General features: G+C 40.1%; 2 protein-coding genes across 3 annotated transcripts; both read left to right on the top strand.

Moving 5' to 3' along the window:
- On the top strand, positions 1-4,173 carry LOC110957674 (cytochrome b-c1 complex subunit 6, mitochondrial). Its single transcript, XM_022203822.2, has 4 exons — positions 1-161; positions 469-504; positions 3,250-3,411; positions 3,948-4,173. Exons 1-4 carry the CDS (start codon positions 117-119, stop codon positions 3,978-3,980), a joined length of 276 nt encoding a protein of 91 aa, XP_022059514.1. The 5' UTR covers positions 1-116; the 3' UTR covers positions 3,981-4,173.
- A 6,771-nt stretch (positions 4,174-10,944) lies between these two features.
- LOC110957656 (fatty-acid amide hydrolase 1) lies at positions 10,945-22,761 on the top strand. Of its 2 annotated transcripts, none has more exons than XM_051946992.1 (15): positions 10,945-11,413; positions 16,321-16,434; positions 16,688-16,828; positions 16,964-17,097; positions 17,604-17,810; positions 18,343-18,383; positions 18,488-18,612; positions 20,216-20,341; positions 20,436-20,533; positions 21,117-21,216; positions 21,378-21,421; positions 21,540-21,579; positions 21,660-21,768; positions 21,868-22,013; positions 22,410-22,761. In XM_051946992.1, the coding sequence occupies exons 1-15, from the start codon at positions 11,201-11,203 to the stop codon at positions 22,530-22,532; spliced, it is 1,761 nt and encodes a 586-aa protein (XP_051802952.1). In that variant the 5' UTR covers positions 10,945-11,200; the 3' UTR covers positions 22,533-22,761. The 2 variants fall into 2 exon arrangements, with proteins under 2 accessions (XP_051802952.1, XP_051802953.1); XM_051946993.1 differs by having other exon boundaries at positions 11,281-11,400.
- The last annotated feature ends 1,079 nt before the right edge of the window (positions 22,762-23,840 follow it).

Here is a 23,840-nt window from a genome sequence, read left to right as displayed (position 1 = left end):
GCCGATTGAAACCAAAAGAAGCCGAAGAAGAAGCAGCACAGCGCCCGGTGACCTGCAGTGTCCTCCAACAGTCAAGATTTGACAGCCGGTCAGCTCAGGACAACAGCATCCAAATCATGGTTTTCGAGGAGAAGATGATCCTGAACGGAGAGCCCGATGATGTTAGTAGCTCTTACAGATTTTAACCAACTCTGATACTCTAATGACGTTTGGTAACTTTAGCTAGCAAGCTAACACTAGCTAGCTAAGCTACAGCATCGCCTAGCTCAGATTAGCATTAGCCTGCGTTAATATTCCCATCGCAGTTCAAAAAAGAGGCTAAAGCTAAGTTTAAAGTCGCAGCAGAATCCAAACTGAATACGTAGCAATATTAACATGTTGATTGAGGAGGATTCTTAGCCCAAAAGCTAATCAGTGTCTTATGAGTGGGGCTGAATGATGTGATTGATTTGTTCGTGTCTGTTTCAGGAGGAAGAAGAGGAGGAGGAAGAGGAAGAAATGGTGGTATGTTTACTTGAGAACCACATTGTGCAACAAAATGTCAGGGTACACTTTTAAGGACAAACCTGGGTGCCCTTTGTATCTGGTTTCATTGTATTGTTTACTGAGCATTTCCACTTTCCAAGCAGGAATATTAGCATAACCTACGGTGACCAGATGTGGGGTTGTTTCAGGCCTCCTGTGCTGCCACCCCTCCCTCTGGTACTAATTCAGCTATAAATACATGTGAAGCATTATGTCCCTCTCCATCATCATTATCATCTCCAATCTTTAACCTCATTGTGGGTGTCTGTGTGTCTCTTGTTAAATTATCATATACATTCATGAATTCGGTGTCCAGTTTATCAACTTTGTAGTCATTTTCAAGACTGTGTTTGTGGCTTTGTTCAGCTGCTTTACATTGTACTTCTGCAATCATGTTTATCCTGGTTCATACCACTCTTACTGTCGTAATCATCTTTTGAATGGGTGTCGATTTAAAACCTCAGTCATCCACATAATGCTAACCATAACTGTTTCAGTAAGCAAGCAAGCAAATTATTTATTGCAACACCTTATCATGCACAGAGGTTATTCACAGTGGTTATCAGACAAATGTAAGTGAATGAAAGAAAAGAAAACGTGATTATAATTAAAGGAATATTAAACAGTACAGACCAGTTGAATGAAGTGCACAGAGATTTGTGGAATAATCACAACTGATGGACTAAAACAGGAAATAAAGGCATGTAAGAGATAGAGTGTACAATAAAATAGAAACACATTAGAATTAAGTGAATGAAAGGACAGACGAGTTTAACAAATGTGCAATCAGTTTAGACCAGGCTTTAAAATAACACTGACTATTTAGCAGAAATTGATTAAATAACAATCTTCTGTTTATTTTTAAAAATGGGCACATGTAGGGCAAATGTAAGTTTTAAGAAGAGCTGCTTCCTGCAGAGGGCAGGAAAAAAAAACCAAGACACAATTTCACCTTGACTGGTCTGAACTCTGCACACCATTAACTGGCCATATCCTGCAGCTCTCTCAGAGACTTACCAGTAGTGATGTTGCGAGATGAAGCTTCATGAAGCATTGAGGCTTTCCATCCAATTGGTTCACTCATGGGTCAAAGCTTCATGGTGCTTCATTTGCTCTACTGCGCCATCAAGTGGGCAAATAAAAGTAAAACAGGCAGAGTGCCTACAATGACACACTGGCTTTGCTATGTGAAACTTTGAATTGTTTTTAAATGATAATGCCAATAAACAAGTGATATACTTAATATAGTGTCTTTTTTTCCTGATAGCAGAGATAGAGGGGGAAGTGGAAACAAATTGGGGAGAGATTTGTAGTTTGACTACTTGATTGAGGTCAGGTTCTGGTTTTCTGTAAAGTGTTTTGATACTTTTAATTGTAATAAGGGCGACATAAGTAAAATGTGCTTGTGCTACTTTTTGTTTTGCTTGTGGTTCCAGTGAAAACTAAAGTAGGGACAGCATTTTATTTGTTTTTATTCAAAAAAATATTATTTTTTTCACAGTGCTGGGATTTAGGTGGTTTCTTTTATTTTGGACAATATTTCTCCAGCTCCTTGAAATACAACACACACTTCATCTTTTAAAAAACTAGAAAAAAAGAAATCAGCAAGGGATGTGCGGTGTTTTTACAGGTACTCATTTTACAGTTCACTTGTTATTTGCCACTTTGTTAGGAGAAATCAGGTCAAAATGTTCACAGAAAGGGGAGAATCTTCTCGTTTTGGCATTCTTCTATGGAAAAAAAAACAATTGCAAACAAAGATACAGCAGGCAAAAATCCAAGAAATGTGAACGGGGATTCCATTGCGTTTCGCTGCTCCTTATATTTTGAATTGAACGTCGAACTCATGAACCAGTTCCTGAAGCAGTCACGCAGTACAACACTAAATGAAGCAAGCCTCAATACATGGAAACGCCCCCTCCATTACTCGACACACGCTTCGAAGCCTCGGCACATCTCGTATCATCACTACTTACCAGCATTATTAATCGGTTGTAAATATCTAATGGTCTTATTAAGGAGGCCAGTAAGGAGTGCATTACAGTATTCCATTCTACAGGTAGTAAAAATATGAATTTTTCTAAATCACTTGAATGTAAAGTTTCTCAGCCTGGCAGTGTTTATAACAGTTAACTGGACTTTTTGGTTCTTGAAAACATTTCACACCTCACCCAGGAGGCATTCTCATTTCTTACTGAGTGGTTGTGAGACAAACTAACATAATCATAAATGTGTCACTTTTAATATTTGGTTGAAGATCCTTTGCAGTGAATGAAGTCTGGAACCTGTAGACATCACCAGGCGTTGGGTTTGGTCTCTGGTGATGCTCTGCCAGGCCTCTACTGCTGCTGTTTTCACTTTCTGCTGGATCTTGGAATATTTTTTCCCTTCAGTTTAATGTTCAGCAAGTGAAATGCATGCTCAGTTGAATTCAGATCAGGTGATAAACTTAAAACAACTCACCAGTGGTTTGCAGCTTGTGGTGAACATCCGTATTCACTCGGGTGAAATCTTCTCTTGATGATGACTTTGGCACAGATACGCCGACCTCCTGGAGAGAGTTCTTGATCTGGCCAACTGTTGTGAAGGTGACCAGGGGAAGCGCTCTTCTGTCGTCCACCACACTTGTTTTCCGTGGTCTTCTGAGTCTTTTGGCATTGTTGAACTCACCAGTGTGAACATGTGTTTCTGTTGTTGTTCTAAATACTGTGTTCTGTTTTTCAGGATCCTCTTGAAACTGTGCGACAGAAGTGTGCAGAAACAGAGCACTGTGTTCACACCATGGAGCGTCTGGAGCAGTGTGAAACCAGGGTCGGCTCTCGGTCGTCAACGATGGAGGATTGCACCGAGGAGCTGTTCGACTTCCTGCACGCTCGCGACCACTGTGTAAGTGTGACATTTATCGGTTTGACCAAGCAGAAAGAGTCAAAATTCCCCCCGAAAAAGAGGAAAAAAAACCCCATGATTGGTTATTTTGTCATTGTCACATAGAATACGGACATATGGTTGTCTTGTGATGCAAAGCTGAACTGTACATTCTCTATTTTTTTTTTTCATGGCCTTTAGAGAATTTTCCACATCCGTCTTTTGCTGAAAACACCCAGATATTTGCATAGAAATAATTAGTGGATTTGTAGGATTTTAACAGCTGCAGGCAGCAGCAATAAGTACATTTTTCTGCAGGTATCTAAGCCACGTCACAGCATATAAACACATTGGTCTGTGCGTTTCATGAGGGTTATACTACAAAGCAAGATTAGTGGGCTGGCAGCAAGCACATGTGTTCATAAGCTACAGGTTACAAGCAGTAACTTCAGTGATATTCAGATATGTTTGCTTGGTGAAACAGTTTGAGGTTCTTGACTTTACATAGTGTGTTGTTTGTTTACATTGATGAATTTCCTGTTGTGTCCTCTTTCTAGGTGGCACACAAACTCTTCCATTCTGTCAAGTAAAGACTGCCGATTGTTGGACCACTGTCTGATGACATTCTTTAAATATTGCGCCGAGAATAACATGGTTTTAAATACATCCATATGTGGATCTGCTGTATGTTGTAACTTAAAGTGTACACTTTATCTGCTCGTGTGAAGAAGTATTTAACAATGTAGTCAACATTTCATTAAAGTGGATGGCTTCAAAACCTCACCTTGTGTCACCAGTTTGCTTTGTTACTAAGTACCCAGTTTGTAAATCAGTCTACCTCGTGAAATCTAGTCCCTGGAGGTGAAGTTAATGTTTAAATAGGACATTTTGTTGGATTTACGGAATAAATTATAATGCAACTGAGTAGCATGCACAGAAAAGGTGTTCTTTTACAGATGCTTCACTGTTGGTTGATAAGAGGGAACCGAGAACACAAAGATGGGGTGATAAAAAAGGCCCAAGTGTTGCTACCTGCTGGTGACATTTTACAGAAGTTATGTCCCCAGATAAATAGCAAAAAAGAGGAGAGGAGACTTAATTGTGCCTATATATGCGTTGAATTAGCAGGGAAAATATTAAATTAGAAAGACTGATCTACAGAGGAATAAACACTTTAAAGCCATGAAGAATGCCTGAGAGCTTTCCATCATCTTTTCATTTTCACTTGTTACCTGAATTTTGTTATATCCTTTACATGTATAATGACATTTCCAGCATAAATTGATGCAGAAAAGGCACAATTTGGTTCATAAAAATTCACCCCAGTCCTACAAATGAAGTGTCTGATCCTCAAAGTTTCCTGGAGAAGAAGATTCACACCCACTGCGTCACGTTTTCCACTCTGAAACTTCAAATAAAATCTACAACCATTATCTTGAAGACGGTGCAAATGCAACAGACCAGATTAACCCCCCAGCCAAAGTATAGTTGTTTATCAACTGGACTAGGCCAGTTTAGACCTGTTGACACATAAAAAATTAGCATGTTAAACTCATAGTTGTTAAGTAAAAGAGCGAATCATTATGAACGGACATACCTAGAATGTCTTTGAGCGAATTACAATTGAAAAAGTTCAATCTGAAGGATAAACTGAATTGAAAATCTTATGCTGTAAGTCACATTAGCATAGAACATCCACAATGGCTGGTGTTACTTTCAATTGTTTCTGTATAACAGATTTCTGTATAATATGTCTTTCTATTGCCTTTGATTTGTGCTTAAATTAAAATTGAATTGATCTGTGTGTAAGAAGCCAGAATAAACCCCCAGCCAAAGTATACCTGGGATATAAACTAGCCTGGGCCACTTTCTACTCTGGGAACTGAAACAGACTAGCCTAGAATATACCCTTCCAGACTAAAATACATCCTATGTAGCATGCGATGCGTCAATCAAATTAATTTTACCTTAATTTAAGCACAAATCAATGAAATCAAAACACACTTCAGTGGAAAAATACGATGAGATATTATGCAGATGTAATGGCTTATTTCTGGAGCGCATATCAAGCCAATCTTAAATTAAACAGAGTACAAAGGTAATATAAATAAATATTGTACTGAAATCGGTTACACAGTAACAACTGAAATGAACAACAGCCAATGTTGATCTTCTTTGATAATGATTTGCTTTACAGCATAATTTTACCTTTGTGTGCAGTTCAGTTTTTCCTTTGATTTGAACTTTTTTTCAATTTTAGTTAACTTAAGACCATTCTAGTTATGTTCTTTTATAATCATTTGCTTGCTGAGAATATCTCTGTAAAAAAAAAAAAGAAGAAACAACCCAAATAACCTAACAGTTAACAGTTTACCGTGCTTAATTTTTTAATGTCAACAGGTATAAACTTGGCCAGGCCACAGCATACTTTGTGATGAGTGTACTTTGCTCTGTTACACCAAGTTAGCTATTAATAATTCCTTTTTCTGATGTACCAGATGTATTGACTACTCAGTGAATGATTTTGATACTGAAGAAATCCTAAAAACTTTGATGATTTCCGGGCATGGTCTGTAACACTTTTTTCCCCCATGCACACACACAGTTAGTTACATTGTGGGCTGCAAATAAAGACTCGATTTTTACCCTTGGCTGTTATATTTGCTTAACTTATCGTACATTATCTTGTAACTACGAGTTACTGTATCATTATTAGTCTTGTAATAAATACATCGCGGAATAAATTTATCCACACCGCTTGCATTAAGATCTGACCAAAATCCAAACGTTTGCCATAATAAGCAGACAATTTTCTGACCGTGGAATCCATAGCCAAAGCATGTGAGATAGTAAATAAGGCTGACACATCATGGAGCAACTGAAAATGTTTCCGGCTATCTTCTCTACACATCCAAGTGAAATGAGGATATTATTCATGTTGGAATTTGGGCATTCTTTAAGGGAAAACTGACTTTGAAATACTGAAAACAAAAAGACTTCTCCCTGCTACAACTGTCAGTGGCAACTTGTGTTCACCTCAGGCCTCGTTCCAGTGATGTTTTAGCGGGGTTATTGACCTGAACCACTGACATGAAGATCACTGACAATTTTATTAATAGAAATGTAAAAAGCGTTTTATAGCTGAGGATTTTCACTTTTCTCCATTCACTTTGTTCCGGCCGACTTAAGACTCTTAGGATGCAAAACAACAATGTGTGGATCAGAGTGAAAGACAGTGAACAAAGACAGGCATAGTTAAAACTGCCCAGCTGCAACTCAGCCAAATAACCCCAGATAACATCACTCGCACAGAGATAACATACGCCTCATAATGTGCTACTTCTGTAAGAAACTCGGTGACCTGAAACAGCCAACTTTATCAAACACATAGCAATCGCAGATTAACTTCATCAATGTTCAACCACAAACAAACGCCTATGTCGCCACAGAATCCCTGCAGTGGAAATAAGCTGTTTATAATGTCTGATAATTGACGGTTTAATCCATTTCGATCACTTATCTGATCACTGAAAAGAATTTGCGTTGTATGTTTACGATGAAGGATGAGGGGTGTTTCGATAGTGGTTGATGGATGCTTTTAGTGATTGATGATCATCAGGAATTCTCATAGACAGCTTTTAACTTACCCGATGTAAATGAGACCGACAGGGTTAAACACTGAAAAATGTTTCAGTGTCCAAGTTTAAAAGTAGCCGACTGGCAGGATTGTGCTGTAGTTACACAGTAACAGCAGCAAAGACACAAGGACAATCTCTTGGCAGCAATTATAGATAGTATTGTCGCTGACCTTAAAAAAAAAGGATCTCTGCAAACCCTGCAATTACGCAACCGTGTGGAAATGTACTTGTATTGCTTTAGCTGACCTCGTCAAAGCATGGCGCTCTTAACCTTGTAAATATAGCATTTTATACGCAGGTATTCAACTGTGTTTTAAGTCATGTCCTGAAGATTATCAGTAGAACTATTAACTTTTTCTTATAGGCCAAGTCCACACTTAAATGTTTTGATTTTAAAAGTGTTTCAGAACTAAAACAACCTCAATCCGGACAGGCATTTTAGAATTGGTTTAGCAAATAATCCCCATCAGTGCACAAAATTATTCCTGTACACTTGGCACATTGTAAATATAAAAAGAGCCAATGACAAAAGTGAAAAAAACAGAGCTGTTGATGAAAGCCCCCAGAAAATGAGCTTTCCAAAAAAGGCACTCCAAAATCAAAATTAAAACATTTAAATAAAAGTTTTTTGTTTTTTTTCAAAGTCTATGAGAGCAGCCATGTCTGAATAGGACCGCACAAAGTCAGTCCTTGCCATGTCCCTCCTGCAGCTGAATTTGTTATTGCATGTTACAAACTTGTATCATCTTTCTCCCTGCAATTCTCCTCAGTGTTTTAGGCTCCAGAAATGTATGGGTCTGATCTGCTATTCTTTTTTTTTTTTAAGTGTCTAGCTTTATTAAGGGCTGCGCAGTGTCGTAGTGGTTAGCACTTTCGCCTTGCAGCAAGAAGATCCCCAGTTCGAATCCCAGGGTGGGCCTGGGATCTTTCTGCATGGAGTTTACATGTTCTCCCTGTGCATGCGTGGGTTTTCTCTGGGTGCTCCGGCTTCCTCCCACAGTCCAAAAATATGCTGAGGTTAATTGGTTACTCTAAATTGTCCGTAGGTGTGAATGTGAGTGTGATTGTGTGTCTATATATGTAGTCCTGTGACAGACTGGCGACCTGTCCAGGGTGTCCCCTGCCTTCGCCTGAGTCAGCTTGATAGGCTCCAGCACCCCCTGCGACCCTAGTGAGGATAAAGCGGTTTATAGAGAATGGATGGATGGATGGATGAATGGGTACAACTGCTGCCAGATAGCCAGTAAGTGCAGATCCAGTCCTTCAACAGTTGGATACATTCTGCAGAAATACAGACGAACTAACAGCTTGGAATTTAATTTTGTTAGTTTTTCGTGTGAACAACAAACAAAAAATATCATTTGTATTAGTTTGTGTCTGTCTAATGCAGCCACACCTTTTGAAACAGAAAAAAGATTCTTCCACAAGTATTTCATGATAATATTTCAGATTGTGTAAAATTTAAAGGGTGTCTGAAAACTTTTTTCCACCGCTGTACAGTATTTCCACATTGCAAGGCATAGTGATTTAAAGAGTTCAGTAGGAAATCTTTTTTTTAAAAAAAGTTGTAGTAAACTACATAATCACATTGGATCAGTCCTATTGTGATCCTGACTGTGACCCCCTTGAGAGATGAGTTGTACAGTCTGATGGCCAGGGGGACACAAGGGTTCCTGAGTCTGCTTGTGGAGCAGGTCACAGACAGCAACCTGGAGCTGAACCCACTCCTCTGCCTGACCACAGTCCTGTGCAGAAGGTGCTGGGTGTTGTCCAGAATCTTCTCCAGGGTCCTTCTCACTGCTACTGAAACCAGGGAGTTCAGCTCGGTGGTCACCACTGAACCAGCTCTCCTCACCAGTCTGTCCAGTCATGCAGCGTCCCTCTTTTTAATGCTCCCTCCCCAACAAACTACAGCATAAAAAAGAACACTAGACACGACAGACTGGTAAAACATCAGCAGCCATTTCTCACATATGTTAAAGAACCCCAGTTTCCTCAGGAAGTACATATGACTCTGACGATAAAACAACTCTGATGCTGTCTGTGTTATCTGACCAGTCCATTTATTCTCCAGTTGCAGTTCCAGGTAGTTATAGGTCCTGACCACCTTCACGTCTGTGCCCCCGATGGAAACGGGCTGAAGATTGGATCTATTCCTCCTGAAATCCACCACCATCTCCTTGGTCTTGGAGGTGTTCAGCTGCAGGTGGTTTGAGCTGTACCATCCCACAAAGTCCTCCACCAGGCCCCTGTACTCCCCCTCCTGTCCATCCTCAATGCATTCAACAATCACAGTATCGTCCGAGTGCTTCTGCATGTGGCAGAGCTCAGATTCATACTGGAAGTCAGATGTGTGGAACATGAACAGAACAGGGGACAGTACAGTGCGCCATGCTGCTTAATGCAGTGTCTGATGTGCAGTCGGCCAGTCTGACGAACTGCGGTCTCTCAGTGAAACCAGGTGTGGGTCCACTCCCATGCTGCTCAGCTTGTCTCTCGGAAGGATGGGCTGGATGGCGTTATAGGCGCTGGTGAAGTCGAACAACATCATCCTCACATCGCCACTCCCTCTGTCCAAGTGAGAGTGAGCTTTGTGTGGCAGGTACAGGATGGTGTCCTCCATCCCCACCTTTCACTGGTACACGAACTGAAGGGGGTCCTGGGCGTGTTGAACCTGGGGCCTGAGGTGATTTTTTAAAAAAGAAAAAAATCTAAATATATTTCTAAATTACTTAATGAGAGAAGAACATTATACATACCTAGAGCATTATATATCTGTAGTGTATACTTAAATGTTAAGTGACAATAATTCATCAAAATGTTTTCGAATATACAGATTATTTATATATTTATTTGTTCATATTTAAATTGACAGTCAATTATTGATCACATGTAGATACAATTACTAGGCTGCATCATCATATATCACACTAACTCAAGTCAGACATTATGACATTCCGGGCCTTTGCTTTAATACATTTTCTCACCGCTACAGAGACAACACGCTGGAAAGGTTAGAATATAGGTGCCCACAGAAAGCGAAGTAAAATCTGGACGCATTTCAATTAGACCGAAAATACAAAGGCAGTGTGGAGTCTGCAAAGCTAATATATCATACCAAGCGGGCTCTACAAATAGCCTGTAGAAGTACATTAAAAGTGTACATCCATCAGTGCAGCTGGAAGAAAAAAGGCAAGCAAGTGAACCTTCTTGAGACAGTTTGTGCACGAGGCTATGATTGATTAAGAATGATTTTCTAAGCTTCTCTATGCTGTAATTAGTTAAAAGTTTATAAATATTATACAATCAGAGGGTGTATGTTTTTGTCAAATTCAGATGGGTATTTGTTTTTCTACTTTAAAATATTTTTTTGTATCATTCTGTTACATCCATCCATCCATTCTCTATACACCGCTTTATCCTCACTAGGGTCGCGGGGGGTGCTGGAGCCTATCCCAGCTGACTCGGGCGAAGGCAGGGGACACCCTGGACAGGTCACAAGTCTGTCACAGGGCTACATTTACAGACAAACAATCACACTCACATTCACACCTACGGGCAATTTAGAGTAACCAATTAACCTCAGCATATTTTTGGACTGTGGGAGGAAGCCGGAGTACCCGGAGAAAACCCACACATGCACAGGGAGAACATGCAAACTCCATGAAGAAAGATCCCAGGCCCAGGCCGGGATTTGAACCGGGGATCTCCTTGCTGCAAGGCGAAAGTGCTAACCACTACGACACTGTGCAGCCCATCCTGAGTACAATAAGCCAAAAAAAAAATAAACATTTGATATAATGTATGGTCTGTAAATTAGTAATTCATTTTACATGTAATTTTACATTATTTTTGGTAATAAATCCATTCAAGCAACAGAAAATCCCATCACTACATTGATGAAGCAATCACATTTTTGATTTCCTGGTTGGTGGTGATGTGACCTGAAAGCCCCGCCCAGGAAACGCCTGTCCCGGCAAATCCGGTGTCACCAGTTGATCTGAACCCCGGATTATTTCAAACATCTGCGGACGACCAGAAAAATGGCAAGACGTCCTGAGTTTGATTAGCACACGGCTAATGACAGCCGACCGCTTGTTTAAGTAGTTAGCAGTTCAACGGCAGCCACAAAGTCTGTGTTAGCCTCCGTTAGCTGACGTTAAAGAAGAACCATGGAGGACGTTAAACGGTTTCTCCGGGAGGCGAAGCTTGACAGCTGGACGGCAGCTCTGCCGACTGTCGTCGCCGGTGTTGGAGCTCTGCTGGTGCTGATGCGGACGGTTAGCAACCACCGGGAGGCGAAGGAGAAGATCCGGAGAGCCAGAAACCGGAGAACCGAGAGCCTGCGGCGGGCAGAAGAGGCAGTGCTCCGGTACAAGCAGTCGGTAAACACATACTGTTCCGTCGTTAACAGGTGTTGTGCCATAAAGTGACATTTGGTATTATTTGAGAATAGAACTTTATTAGTACAGCGAAATTAAAAATGCAATCCAGTCACTGCATCATTCACAAAGTAGCCTAATATGAAAACAGTATATAAAAATAGCTTAAATAAATAATAAAGCACTACAATAAATTAATGAAAACATCAAACCTCACACACACAAGTGGACATATTCACTTCCTGTTACACAGGCTCATTATTGCACTTATTCCACAGTTTAACAGAGCTGAGAGTGGTTATTGCTGTTGGGTTTTTGAGTTTGTTTGTCCATGCTTTGATAGACCTGGACTGTCTACCTGATGGCAAAGGTTCAAACAGGGAGTGACAGGGGAAAGTGTCTTTTATGATGTTCTGTGTTGTTGTTTTTTAAAGACAGCAGATACAGTGTAGGTCTTCTAGTGTGAGCAGGGGACATCTAATGATCTTTTGTGCTGTGTTTAAGACCCCCTGAAGAGTTTCCTCTGAGAACTGTGCAGCTGATGTACCACACGCATATACTACAGTGTGTCAAAATGCTCTCAATTGAACCCAGATAAAAAGACACCAGCAGTTTCCTGACAGATGTTGTTCCCCCTGAACACCCTCAGGTGTGTTCACACCCCAGGTCTCCTCAATGTGAACTCCCAGAAAACGAAAGTCCTCCACCCTTTCCACCCACTCCCTGCTGATCCTTAATGGTACAATGTCCATTTTCTTTTTCCTGTTGTCTATAATCACCTCCTTGGTCTTTGAAGCGTTGAGGAACAGGTTATTCTGTCTCTCTGCACTACCCTGTCAGCTGCTGTACCTCATCCCTGCAAGAGATGAGCCTCACTAAAGTAGTGTCACCAGCAAACTTGATGATATTGTTGCTGTGGTGGGTTGGTGTGCAGCTGTGCATGTAGACTGCTTCAACTATATTGTGACAGAAAGATGATTAATGCATCAAAATGAGTTGATTTCATTCAGGAGTCACATTTTAAAGATATAGCCTGTAGGACAAAAGATTGAATTGTTTTGTTTTATCTATAAAACAAATCCATTAATCATAGCAAGTAGAGCCTGAACAAAGATATTACACCCCAAACACAAACAGCCGAAACATCAGAAACTACACTATGATATTGCCAATAATAATAATTGAGGACTATTTCTGTTGTCGATTATTTTCTGGATAATTCACTTAGTTCTTTGGTTTGTACATTCTCAGAAAAATTGTGATAAATATCACTCAAAACACAGTATGACATCCTCAAATGTCTTGTTTTGTCCACAGCCCAAAGATAATTCGGTTTACTATCACTGAAAATTAGAGAAACTATAAAAATTTTCTAATTTAATAAGCTGGATTTAGCTGGATAGTTTTTCTTTTTCCTTTTATAAAATTGCCCAACCCAGTAGAGATGATTGATTAATTATTGCAGCTCTGGTATAATCTTAAATGGCAGGTCTGATAATACAGTTAACTGAAAACATTTCTTTGGTCACAATTATGCAGTTAAAAAAAGAATCATTGTGACGTAGAAGTGATATTAAGTAGTATTATTTTTTATTGTTTTTGTAATATTTTACTATTTCAGTTTTTTATTTTATCTTTTGGCAACACATCTTTTACATCATCTTTTGTAGTAATTGGGTGTTTTGTTTCTCTGAAATAATGTAGCAAAGAAGCATAATAATAGAAATGATAATGACAATAAGAATAAAAGTGTGCAGAAATAACAATGATAATTAAAACTAAAGCAAAAAGGAAGTAGTTAAATCTTGTATTTCTGCCTTAATCCAACAAAACAACGTCCTCAGCCCCTGGCAGCTGTAATAATTGTTGTTTTTTTAACAATAAAATAATATAGCGAAGAAAATAAATAATAGCAATACCATTAACAATAAAAATAAAATAAGCAAATAATAATGATAATATAGTCTAAAGCAAAGAGGAAGTAGTTAAATGACTTAAGAGGGGAAAAAAGTACACAGAAATGTGGATGAAATGAGGAGCTGTCCAGATCATAGATTGTAAGAAGAAAGATTTAGAAGACTGATAAGAAAATGGGAGTGATCCCATTTCCCATAAAAGAAAAGTGGGAGATAAATGGTTTACAAGCCCGAGGAAATTTCATCTCGCTTTTTATCTTTAAAACACCTTATCTTTTTTTAGAGAATGCAGGCCAGTTCATAGGAGGATGTTGAGATTTTTTATTTAAAATCAGATAAGATAAAAACTTTATTGATCCCTCATCATGGAAATTCACATTTTACAGCAGCTGGATATCAGATAAGGCAGAAAAATGAATTACAAAAGTACAACAGGGCAAAGAAAAGAAGACAGAATCGAGAGCTTTTGAAAACAAGACATGACAAAATAGCTCAAAAATCTTTCTTATGTGACTTTTCATTTCAAACTATAGCCTACACTTTTGCTCAACTTGTCTGGAGTCAATCATTCACTTAACCTTTATGTAAACTCGTAAACCTCGTTTACTGTGTAGGCGAGTTGTTAAAAAAAGATGATGATGGCAAAAACATAAGAAACCTGGATAACAATAACATATTTAAAGGCAAAGTTATTCAAATAAATTTAAAAGAACACTAGGGCATTTAAGTTTTACAAACAAAGGATTCCGGTAAAACTAGAGCAGCTGCAAGTAAAATAGGATTTAGTTAAAAACCTGCATTTTATTCCTAGTCAAACAAGAACACCAACCGGTTAGTCTTTCTCAACTAGCTTCACATGTAACCTGCCTCGCCCACTATGTGCTACAGTATCATAGCCTGTTATCCAAGGTTTTCGAAAAAATGCGTCTGCTACAGAAAACGCTACTCTGTAAAGCTCTGCTCCCTCACAAAAGCCTCCATTACTGGTATCTCCTTTAACCTTGGCCTTTGGAATTGCCAGTCAGCAGTAAATGAAACAGAATTATTCCAGACACTGGTTAGTTTTTCAGATATTCAGGTACTAGTCCCAAATGAAACCCATGCTGCCGGACGGGGAGGTGTTACAGGAGTCATCACTTCCAAAAAATAGAAGTTCATTAAGTTCTCTTCGCCATATAACAACCTCTATTGCATTCCTATATAAGCTATTTGTTGTTGCCATATACTGCCCTCCAAGGCATCAACTGGGTAACTTTCTAGCTGAACTGGACATGTTACTCTCGGCCATTCAGTATTATGACACGCCACCTGTTGTCATGAGAGACATGAATATTCACACAGACAAAGCCCAAGGAACTGACTTTCTGTCACTTATGGTATCATTCGACCTCAAGCAGTTCTCCACCCCTCACACACACTAAGCAGGACACAGGCTTAATTTTCTGTCAAAATTGCTCCCCAGCAAATCAGACTATCACTCCACTTCATCTGTCAGACCACTTTTTGATACAATTCACTGTCTCATTACTGTAAGTCTCTTCTGAAGTCTCTCCTGATGTTGCACAAATGGTCTCCTTCCACTGAAAGGAATGAGGTCCCTCACACTTTTTTAATGAAGTCTTAGCCTCCATGCCTGATCATGACAAATTCTCCTCACTCCCGGTTGACAACACCACAGACAGTCAGTTTTCCTCACTAGCCTCTTCTCTGATCAATCTCTGCCCTCTAACATCCAGATCTGCTCATATTCTGCCGTCCCGCTGTTCAGATCGCTTCACTGGCTTCAAGTTGCTGCCTGCATAAAATTCAAATGAAAACAGCTCCCTCTTACATGAACTCTCTCATTCAGGTCTGTACACTATCTCTGGCTCTCTACGCTCAGCCACTAAAACGCGCCTGATAAAACCACTACAACATGGCCCAGGATCGATTGTTCGACCCTTCTCCTCTGTGATTCCCTGGTGGTGGGATGAGCTACCAAACTCGGTTTGATTGCAGAGTCCCTCTCAGTCTTTAAGAAAAAACTAAAGACCCAGCTCTTCACTGAACACCTTTGCACTTGGCAGACTGCAAAGGGCATCCATCCATCATCTATACACCACTTCATCTCATTGGAGTCGTGGGGGGCTGGAGTCTGTCCCAGCTGACTTAGGGCGAAGACAGGGGACACAGGGCTAAACAGAGAGACACACAATCACACATTCACACCTACGGACAGTTTAGAGTTAGCAGTTAACCTCAGCATGTTTTTGGACTGCGGGGGAAAGCCGGGATATCTGGAGAAATGCTCTTGTAGTGATCAGGGTGATCTCCACGGTTCAGAGGGGTTGAAAACATGACTCAAAACAGGTTGTTACTGTCACTCTGCACGTTTAATGTTTGCATGGCAGCTCAGACATTCTGCATAGTCATATAAGCACACTTTAGTGAAGGTGAAATAAATAAAAACATTAAAGAGTTCCAAGCTACAAACAACAGCAGCATGTCGATACCGGGAGCATCTCCTGTGTTGCCGCGAAAAAGTCCAGGTTACGTCCTTACGCCGTCTGTGTGCGTCACCATAGTAACCAAAAGCACTTAAAGATACAGTACTCAGAGAGGCAATCATTACAGCATGCAGAAAGATCCCAGGCCCAGGTCAGGACATAAACCGAGGATCTTCGAGCTGCAAGGCAACAGTGCTAACCACTGATCCACTGTGCAGCTCTTGCAAAAAGCAAAACAAATAAATAAATTCCTGTTACCTCCTGCACAGTCTGTGGGCACCAAGGTCCTATTATTACACTCGAACTTTATGGCACTTCTCCAGGTTGTTTTCTCCTGACTAGATCTTTGCATGTGTTGTATCTACTCTCAGATGTACATCGCTTTGAATAAAAGCATCATACATAAAAATATAGAGTGATATCAGTGTTCTTGTTGCATCCCCATATTTATCATTTTCATGTGTCATTTAATAATTCTTCATGTACTTCAATGTCACTGCTCTTTCAGCATCCAACGGCTGACTTGACTCCCATCCTGAAGCTGTCCCTGTCTGAGTTGACAAAGGAACTGCATGAAGGATCCCTGAACCCTGAGGAAGCATTAAACGCTTTCATGGAAAAGGTTCAGTATCTAATATGCCAAACATGTAGAAACTCCTGCATAGATCTAATTACAACAAAATCAGAGCACACAGTCCTTCATTCAGAGTAATTCAGCAAAACTTCTTCCATTGCACCAAGTCCATATTTTTAAATCTCCAATGAGTTTTTCAAGATCTGCAAAATGATTTTTGAAACGAGCCTTTGAGAGAAAAGCTGGAAATACTACCCTGCTGTCCTGTTTTGTTTTTTTTAATATAATTACTTTTCAACAGACTCTGGCTGTCCACAAAAAGCTGAACTGCTGCGCTGAAATTTTGCTGGAGAGTTTTGACCAGCTGGAAACTGTCGGCTCCAACAAGGAAGGTCTTTTGTATGGAGTTCCAGTTAGCATTAAGGATAACTGTGGCTATAAGGTATTTGAGAGTCTTTCTAAATGTATATGAGCTTTTATGATCCATTACATCTTGATGACATTGCTCAGGTTTCCATCTTTAATGTGCCTTTATCTAACACAAAGCTCTCTGCCTGTTTTCTTTGTAAAATTCAAGGGTCATGACTCAAGCTGTGGTGTACTCTTATATCTGGAAAAGCCTGTCCAGGAGGATGCTGTGCTTGTTCAAGTTCTGAAGAAACAAGGAGCTATTCCCTTTGTGAAAACCAACATACCCCAAGGCCTTCTATCGTAAATCATTCATCACTTCTCATTTTACAAATTTAGCTTTGTTTTCACACACTGCACAGAACTCATGCAATTACATGACGCTACAAAATCCAGTCCTATGTGTCTCAGTAGAGGGCAAGTGGAGTTCTCTTTTTGGTTCCTGAAGATGTTTCAGTTTTCAGTGTGTTCTTATTGGTGAAACTGGGGAGGGATCTCCAGACTGTATTGTAAATCCCTGATAAGTGATGTTGCACACCTACCTCCTCTGTTTAGAGATACCTGTTCCAGTTTAACATCAATGACATCCTTAACTCTCTGATAGCATCTATGTTCTGTGTCCAGAATGTGAACACTGCTGTCATTAAAGGACTGTCTCTTACATTTTTGTCTTCTACTGAAGCACTAAGGATTACCATGATCTGGATGACTGAGAACCTACACAGATGTTACTTTACAGTAGAACTTTTACATATGAGAACGCTGTGGTTCTCATTACTTATTTGTTGTTGTTCTTTCCTCATCTCCAGGTATGACTGCAGTAACCCTATGTACGGGCAGACAGTGAACCCCCACAACCTCCAGAAGACCTCTGGAGGTTCATCTGGTGGGGAGGGGGCTCTCATTGGGGGCGGAGGCTCCCTACTTGGAATAGGCACTGACATAGGAGGCAGCCTTCGTATTCCTGCTTCATTCTGTGGGATCTGTGCTTTTAAGCCAACAGCGGGTCGTCTAAGGTAAATCTGTAGCTGTTATTGCAGCTGCAAAAAGCAGAGAATTAGCACGCTGCTCAGTCTGTGTGTGTGAGACACCGCCTGGAGTTTGTGATTTAAAGGAATATTTTAAATCTGCACTAGAGGAACAGCACCCTTCAAAAGGGAGAATAAACCCCATGGCAATGTTTGCAGGTTCCACATCTGATGCCCTGAAGACTGTGATATGGGCTAAAGTACAGAACAATGTGCTGATGGCTGTAGCAGACCAACAGACTGAACTTTTACCACACAAATGCTTATATTGATTTCTTTGTGAGCTGTATCATTTTGTGTATACATCCATGAGCAATTTAAATGAGTGAAAATTTGTGTAATTCACAGACATTCTGTATAAATTGGCATATATGGCACCATTTGTCATTTGTGTGTGAGCAAATGGATGAGTCATTGTAAAACCACGAATGTTAAAGGGTGTTTTGTGTCTGTATACAGTCATATGCTTTGCCTTCATCCTAGTTTGTTTACATCTTGTATTTCTTTGTCTGACCATCAGTTTACAGGGTTTCCGTCCATTTTATCGAGGGCAAAAGTCAGGTATGAAGATGGAGATGTTTCCAAATGTCAATGCAGAATTCCATCATAATATGCAATTGCCACTTTGGTGTGGAACATTTTGTTCACCGATTTGTGTTTTTTAGTGTCGTCAACTCCTGGACCTATGGCACGGGATGTGGATAGTATTGTTCTGTGTATGCAGGCGTTGCTCTGTGATCACATGTTTTCCTTGGACCCCACTGTTCCACCGTTACCTTTCAATATGCAGGTGTGTCTTCTACTGTGGGATTCACATCTCACACTTAATTTTTTAAAATTTGTTACTGACCTTCAAAGACTGAAGTGTAAAAATGAGTCTTTGCTGTTTTTAAATGGAGTTATGTGAAAAGAGTTAGTTTGGTAAATGTAGAATAGCAAAGATTAAACAAACAAGACTAAATGTGTTATCAGTTTGGTTTAGATATGCTGGTAGGTGGTTTTGTTTGCTATTCAAGAAGCCAGGCTAGCTGTGTCCGTCTGTCTAAAGTTAAGCTAACAGGCTGCTAGTTTCAGCTACAGTTTTACCACTTGAATGTGGTGTCAATCCTCATCTGATTGCAAGAAGGTGAACAAGTGTCTTTGGCATAGGTTAGCTTATTACTGCAAGTGCAATAATTCGTTGTTGGGACGTGGGGCATTGTGATTTTGAAACTGGGAATGGCTTTCACCCAATTTACAGCCACAGTTGTAAATTCCAACTATGGCTGTAAATTAGGGAAAGCCATTCCCAGTTTCAAAATCACAATGCCCCTTGTTCCCAACTCTGATCTGTGACCAGGCAAACATTTTAGGAGATACTGGGACCAGTGACATTGATACAAACCTTATTTGCCAACTTCAGTGTTCATCTTCAGCCTGACTTAGCATGAGGCCTCACATGTATGTGTGCTGTATGGCTGCAAAGAGGTCAAAAAAATGTTACAGAACAGAAGCATCTCTTTCGGTCGCTATAAAATCTGTGGTCACTCCCTGTACATAGACAGTGGACGTAGCATCTGGCTCCAAAATTGAAACCCACCCGGAAGTGTCAAAAACTTGCAATATCACGCCATCCGCTAGGGTTGGCTCCAAAAAGCTTTTTCTCCATAGACCCCAATTCATTTTTGGAAAAAATAAAATTTGATAGACTGATGTTCTACAGCTCAGGATTTTTTCCCCGTTAGTCTTCATGGTCAAAATGAGAGATCAGGTGGCCGATCTTAAAATAAATCAATGCTGAATTTGAAATAAATCATTAAAGTTGGCGGAGCCAGGGGGCGTGGCTATACTTGATTGACAGTCCCATTGACTGGTCCTGCCCCGAGTTGCTCTCCGGTCCAGCCTGTTTGATGACGCTTTTTACGTCACTGGCTCCAAAAAATCCAAAATGGCGACCAGGAAGTAGCAAAATCGGGCTTCATTTTCTCGGCGTTGAAACCAACGGTTGATGTCATGGTTAGTTTACGCCTGTCCCTGTACCAGCATAGCAAGATTGGTTATTTAGTTGTGATTTAAAATATTGTCTGGTAAATCATTTAAAAGCTAGCTCCCCATAGGTCTATGTGCTGCCAGTTGTTTGCCCGATTGACCAGGGAGAATGTACTGAACTGTGATGAGATGGAAAACTATTATCCATGTTTGTACTGATCTATCATTGTGATTAAAAGGTTATTGCCTGTTGAAGCTCGTATGGAAAATTGACCCTTTTCTTAATTTTAGCTCAACTGAACTCTTGAAATAAGAAGATCCCAACCTTCTGTCAACAAACATCTGTTAGTTATATACCAAAACAGAACCTGCTTATGTGCATTTCCATTCAGCTGTCTTACAGAGGGAGACTGTCTTGTCTTTAGATTTACCAGAGCACTAAACCACTGAGGATTGGTTACCTAGAAAACGATGGCTTCCAGCAGCCATCTCCAAGCATGGTCCGTAGTGTCAGAGAAGTCAAAGCTCTGCTGGAGCAAGCAGGTCACACTGTAAGGCACCACAACACACATACACGATATGATCACAGTTACATGGAAGATGTGACATGAACCATATTTTGTTTGTGTTCATTTGTCTCTTTAGTTTGTGCCTTATCAACCTCTGAGGATAAAAGAAGCTCTCTATGAACTCATTGTAAAAGGCGTATTTGCAGACGGAAATGCCACCCTGATACAAAACCTGTGAGTAACTCTTAATATGTCAGTGACTGATCATCTGGTGTTTGTTCAGAACTAGTGTCAGATTAATACTATTGATTGGCTTTTCAGTGAGGTCTAGTGACTCAAGCTGATATGCTGTAATTGATCAATTGAATGTGATGGATAATCCAGAAATTTCTACAGTGTTGTTCTGTCAGTGATTCAGCATCTGTGGTCCACGCTGAAATATGTAAACTATGAGGTGGCTCTTCTTTGGATGTGGTGGAGCATGTCAACTTCTTGAATTCATCTGAATCACTTCAGCTATCCAGTTTTCACACGGTGCCAGATAGTGTTTTTAGTTTATGACTAAATATCTGGAAATCTTTCTGTATCATTGGTTCGAGGCTGACTAGCAAAATAGCGAACATGTTACAAATACCTGCTAAACATCAACATGCTACCAGTGTCATTATAAACACGTTAATAATGTGCCCTAGTGCAGCCTGTCAGAGTTTCACTATTAGCTTGTGTAATTTTTGGAGACTTATGTTGTTTTTCTGAAATTATTACAATAATCTTTAGAACAGTGCATCTGAATGTATAATTCTGTTTTGTGTTTTAGGGCAGGGAGCCCTATAGATCCTACTCTTAAACACCAGATTTTTCCCTGCACTCTCCCTGTCTGGTTGAAGAGAATCCTCTCATTCCTCCTCAAGCCCTGGGTGAGTTCCCTCTATCTGTAACCTACTATGAGTATGGGTAAATACAAAGGAAATGCACTTCTTGAGTCTGACTTTGGTTTGAAAATGACTTTGGCAGTTGTTTGATAAAGCAGTTTCTGTGTCAGAATTATTTATAACATGGTGGTGCCGTACTTGTGCAGCAACCTCGTACTTCTCTCGGCGTGAGAGCTCTCTGTGGAGTTGGGTAAGAAAATATTTTTGAAGTTGGCCATTTATACTTCATGACTTGTTACATTTTCATATATTACACATGACTAGCAAGATGCCAAAACTTACTGATTCTTTCTCTGCCTTGTTTTTAGATCTATTCCAAAGCTGTGGGAGCAGCATGCTGCTGTTGAGGTGCAGTTAGCTGTTAATTACTGATGCTTGCATATGTATAAAAGCATTAAGGGGAGACTAAATTCCACTGTTCTCTGTAGGACTACATTAAAGAAACAATTGCACATTGGAGGAAATGCGACATAGATGTGCTGCTGTGCCCTGTGATCGCACCAGCCTACAACTTATTGTACTGTGGCAAAAATACCAGTAAGCTAATTCTGACAAAATATTGATGAGAACAGCGATTTTATTGAAGAACAGCCTGGTGTGACACAATGGATCTATTTGCATCTTCTGTCATTTCAGCTATTCTAACTTACACAATGCTCTACAATCTCCTCAACTTTCCTGCTGGAGTAGTTCCTGTTACCACGGTGACAAAAGAGGATGAGGAGGAGCTCAAGCATTATGAGGGCATTTATCAGGATGAGTATGACAAGTTCTTCAAAGAAGTAAGTAACACCTACCAGGGTGGGTTTCCTCATTGAATACAGGGGTCCTGAAGAAAAACAAGAGTGTCCGATAACATACTCTGTCTGATCAGTTCATTAGCTACATCCAGGAAACTTCATACAATTCAATATAACTGCACTGCCAAAGATTCTTCTTTCACAAAGTTTTTGTTGATGCTGTCTGGTGGTAATTCTGTTTAATGCTTATAATTGTTCCTACTAGGCAGTGGTATTGGTGTACTGGACCGTATCGCATTCAGAAGTGTTCCTAATGTTTTGCCCCCAACAAGTCCAAACTTATCAGGCCAACTTCAGTGCCTCTCGTTCCACAGTTTGTTGGTAGGTGGAGGAAGATTGCCAGACACTGACTGATGGGAGCCTGTGTTTTATTTCCAGGCAGTGACTGGAGGCGAGGGTCTGCCGGTGGCGGTGCAGTGTGTGGCCCTGCCGTGGCAGGAGGAGCTCTGCCTGCGCTTCATGAAGGAGGTGGAACAACTGGTCAAACAGAGCAGAAAGTAAAGCTGCTGACTGTTCCTAACCCACAGATGGAAATCAAAATCAAACTAAAGAGGCCTCAGATTAAACTAGATTGCAGACATTATTAATTGTTGTTGATACTCCGATTTTGTTCTTGTCCATATGTTTTAACTAATTCATTGATAAACTTTGTAAAATCTGAATTCACCCAATATGTATCTGAAACCAAAAATCATGAATTCATTAAACATTTTGGATGGCTTCTTGTTTGGCTATCATGTTACTGTGGTCTTTTGTTAAGTCAAGATTCACTTATGTCTATGTTTAGATTAGCCTGTGACACTATTTGGGGCTCTTTATTCCTGTCGTTTGGGGACAGGATTCGGGTGGGTAAGCGCTACAACCTTGTTGCTTCTTTTAGTACCAAATTATTTCCATGGTGTCCACGGTATGGAGCTCAGGTTCTCCATTTACATCCAATTTCCTTTTACTTTCTTCCTTTTTTACCCCGCTCCCCTTCAATCAATCCGTTTTATTAATCTGTGATTTAGTCCATAATTCTCATGTCTGAACTTAAACTCATTACTTGGAACGTTCAAGGCGTTGGTCATGTGATAAAAAGAAAAAAGATCGACATTTAAAAAAATGAAATCTGACATACCGTTACTTCAAGAAACGAAGTTACAGAACACCTAAAACTTAGGAGGGACTGGGTAGGTCAAGCTTATTTTTCCTCTTTTTCACAAAATAAGAGGGGTACAGCAATCCTTTACCCAAAAAGTCTCCCTTTTGTTTTGGAACATGAGGGAAATTTCTGCTGCCCCATTAAGCTAGTATCGCTCCCATTGATTCACAATTTGAGAAAGTACAGTTCCTTGCCAATAATCTAATTATTTACAATGCACTACTAGTGTGGAGGGATGTGAGAAAACACTTAAATATCCGCTGTTTTCTCTACTGGATCTCCCCTGACATTGAACCGTGATTTTCCACCCTGGGTTAGGAGGATTGGTTTGGGAGGTTGGATTCCTAAGTGGTAGGTCTCATTGTCATTCTAACTGGTTGTTCTGTTTAATGATTTGCTTAGACGTCTTCTTCTGGTGACACTTCCGTTGCAGCTCTAGTGGTGTTAAAACAGTCGAGTAAAAAATGTATGTTAAACATAGTGTACTATAAAGCGATTGGTAGACTAATAGACTATAGAGTATGTTATATGTAGCATAAAAAGTACAACTTCTTATGTTACTTTTGGTGAAACAGGACTAACTGGTTCATGCACAAACACAGAGGAGACAAACTGCACGGTCATGTGAGTTTTGGCAGAGGAGCGCTGTTTAGCACCACAGTATC

The sequence above is a fragment of the Acanthochromis polyacanthus genome, chromosome 4 (genome assembly GCF_021347895.1).
Source record: "Acanthochromis polyacanthus isolate Apoly-LR-REF ecotype Palm Island chromosome 4, KAUST_Apoly_ChrSc, whole genome shotgun sequence".
In the NCBI taxonomy this organism is placed as follows: Eukaryota; Metazoa; Chordata; class Actinopteri; family Pomacentridae; genus Acanthochromis; species Acanthochromis polyacanthus.
This window is presented reverse-complemented; position numbering and strand designations above follow the sequence as displayed.

What these genes read in the sequence shown, in the direction of transcription:
- LOC110957674 (XM_022203822.2), top strand. Translation starts at nt 117, where the DNA reads ATGGTTTTCGAGGAGAAGATGATCCTGAACGGAGAGCCCGATGAT. An exon ending in AGGAAGAGGAAGAAATGGTG is followed by an intron (nt 505 to 3,249) that starts GTATGTTTACTT and finishes TCTGTTTTTCAG; the next exon opens with GATCCTCTTGAAACTGTGCG. An exon ending in TGCACGCTCGCGACCACTGT is followed by an intron (nt 3,412 to 3,947) that starts GTAAGTGTGACA and finishes TCCTCTTTCTAG; the next exon opens with GTGGCACACAAACTCTTCCA.
- LOC110957656 (XM_051946992.1), top strand. Translation starts at nt 11,201, where the DNA reads ATGGAGGACGTTAAACGGTTTCTCCGGGAGGCGAAGCTTGACAGCTGG. An exon ending in CGTTACCTTTCAATATGCAG is followed by an intron (nt 18,613 to 20,215) that starts GTGTGTCTTCTA and finishes TCTTGTCTTTAG; the next exon opens with ATTTACCAGAGCACTAAACC. An exon ending in GCCACCCTGATACAAAACCT is followed by an intron (nt 20,534 to 21,116) that starts GTGAGTAACTCT and finishes TTTGTGTTTTAG; the next exon opens with GGCAGGGAGCCCTATAGATC.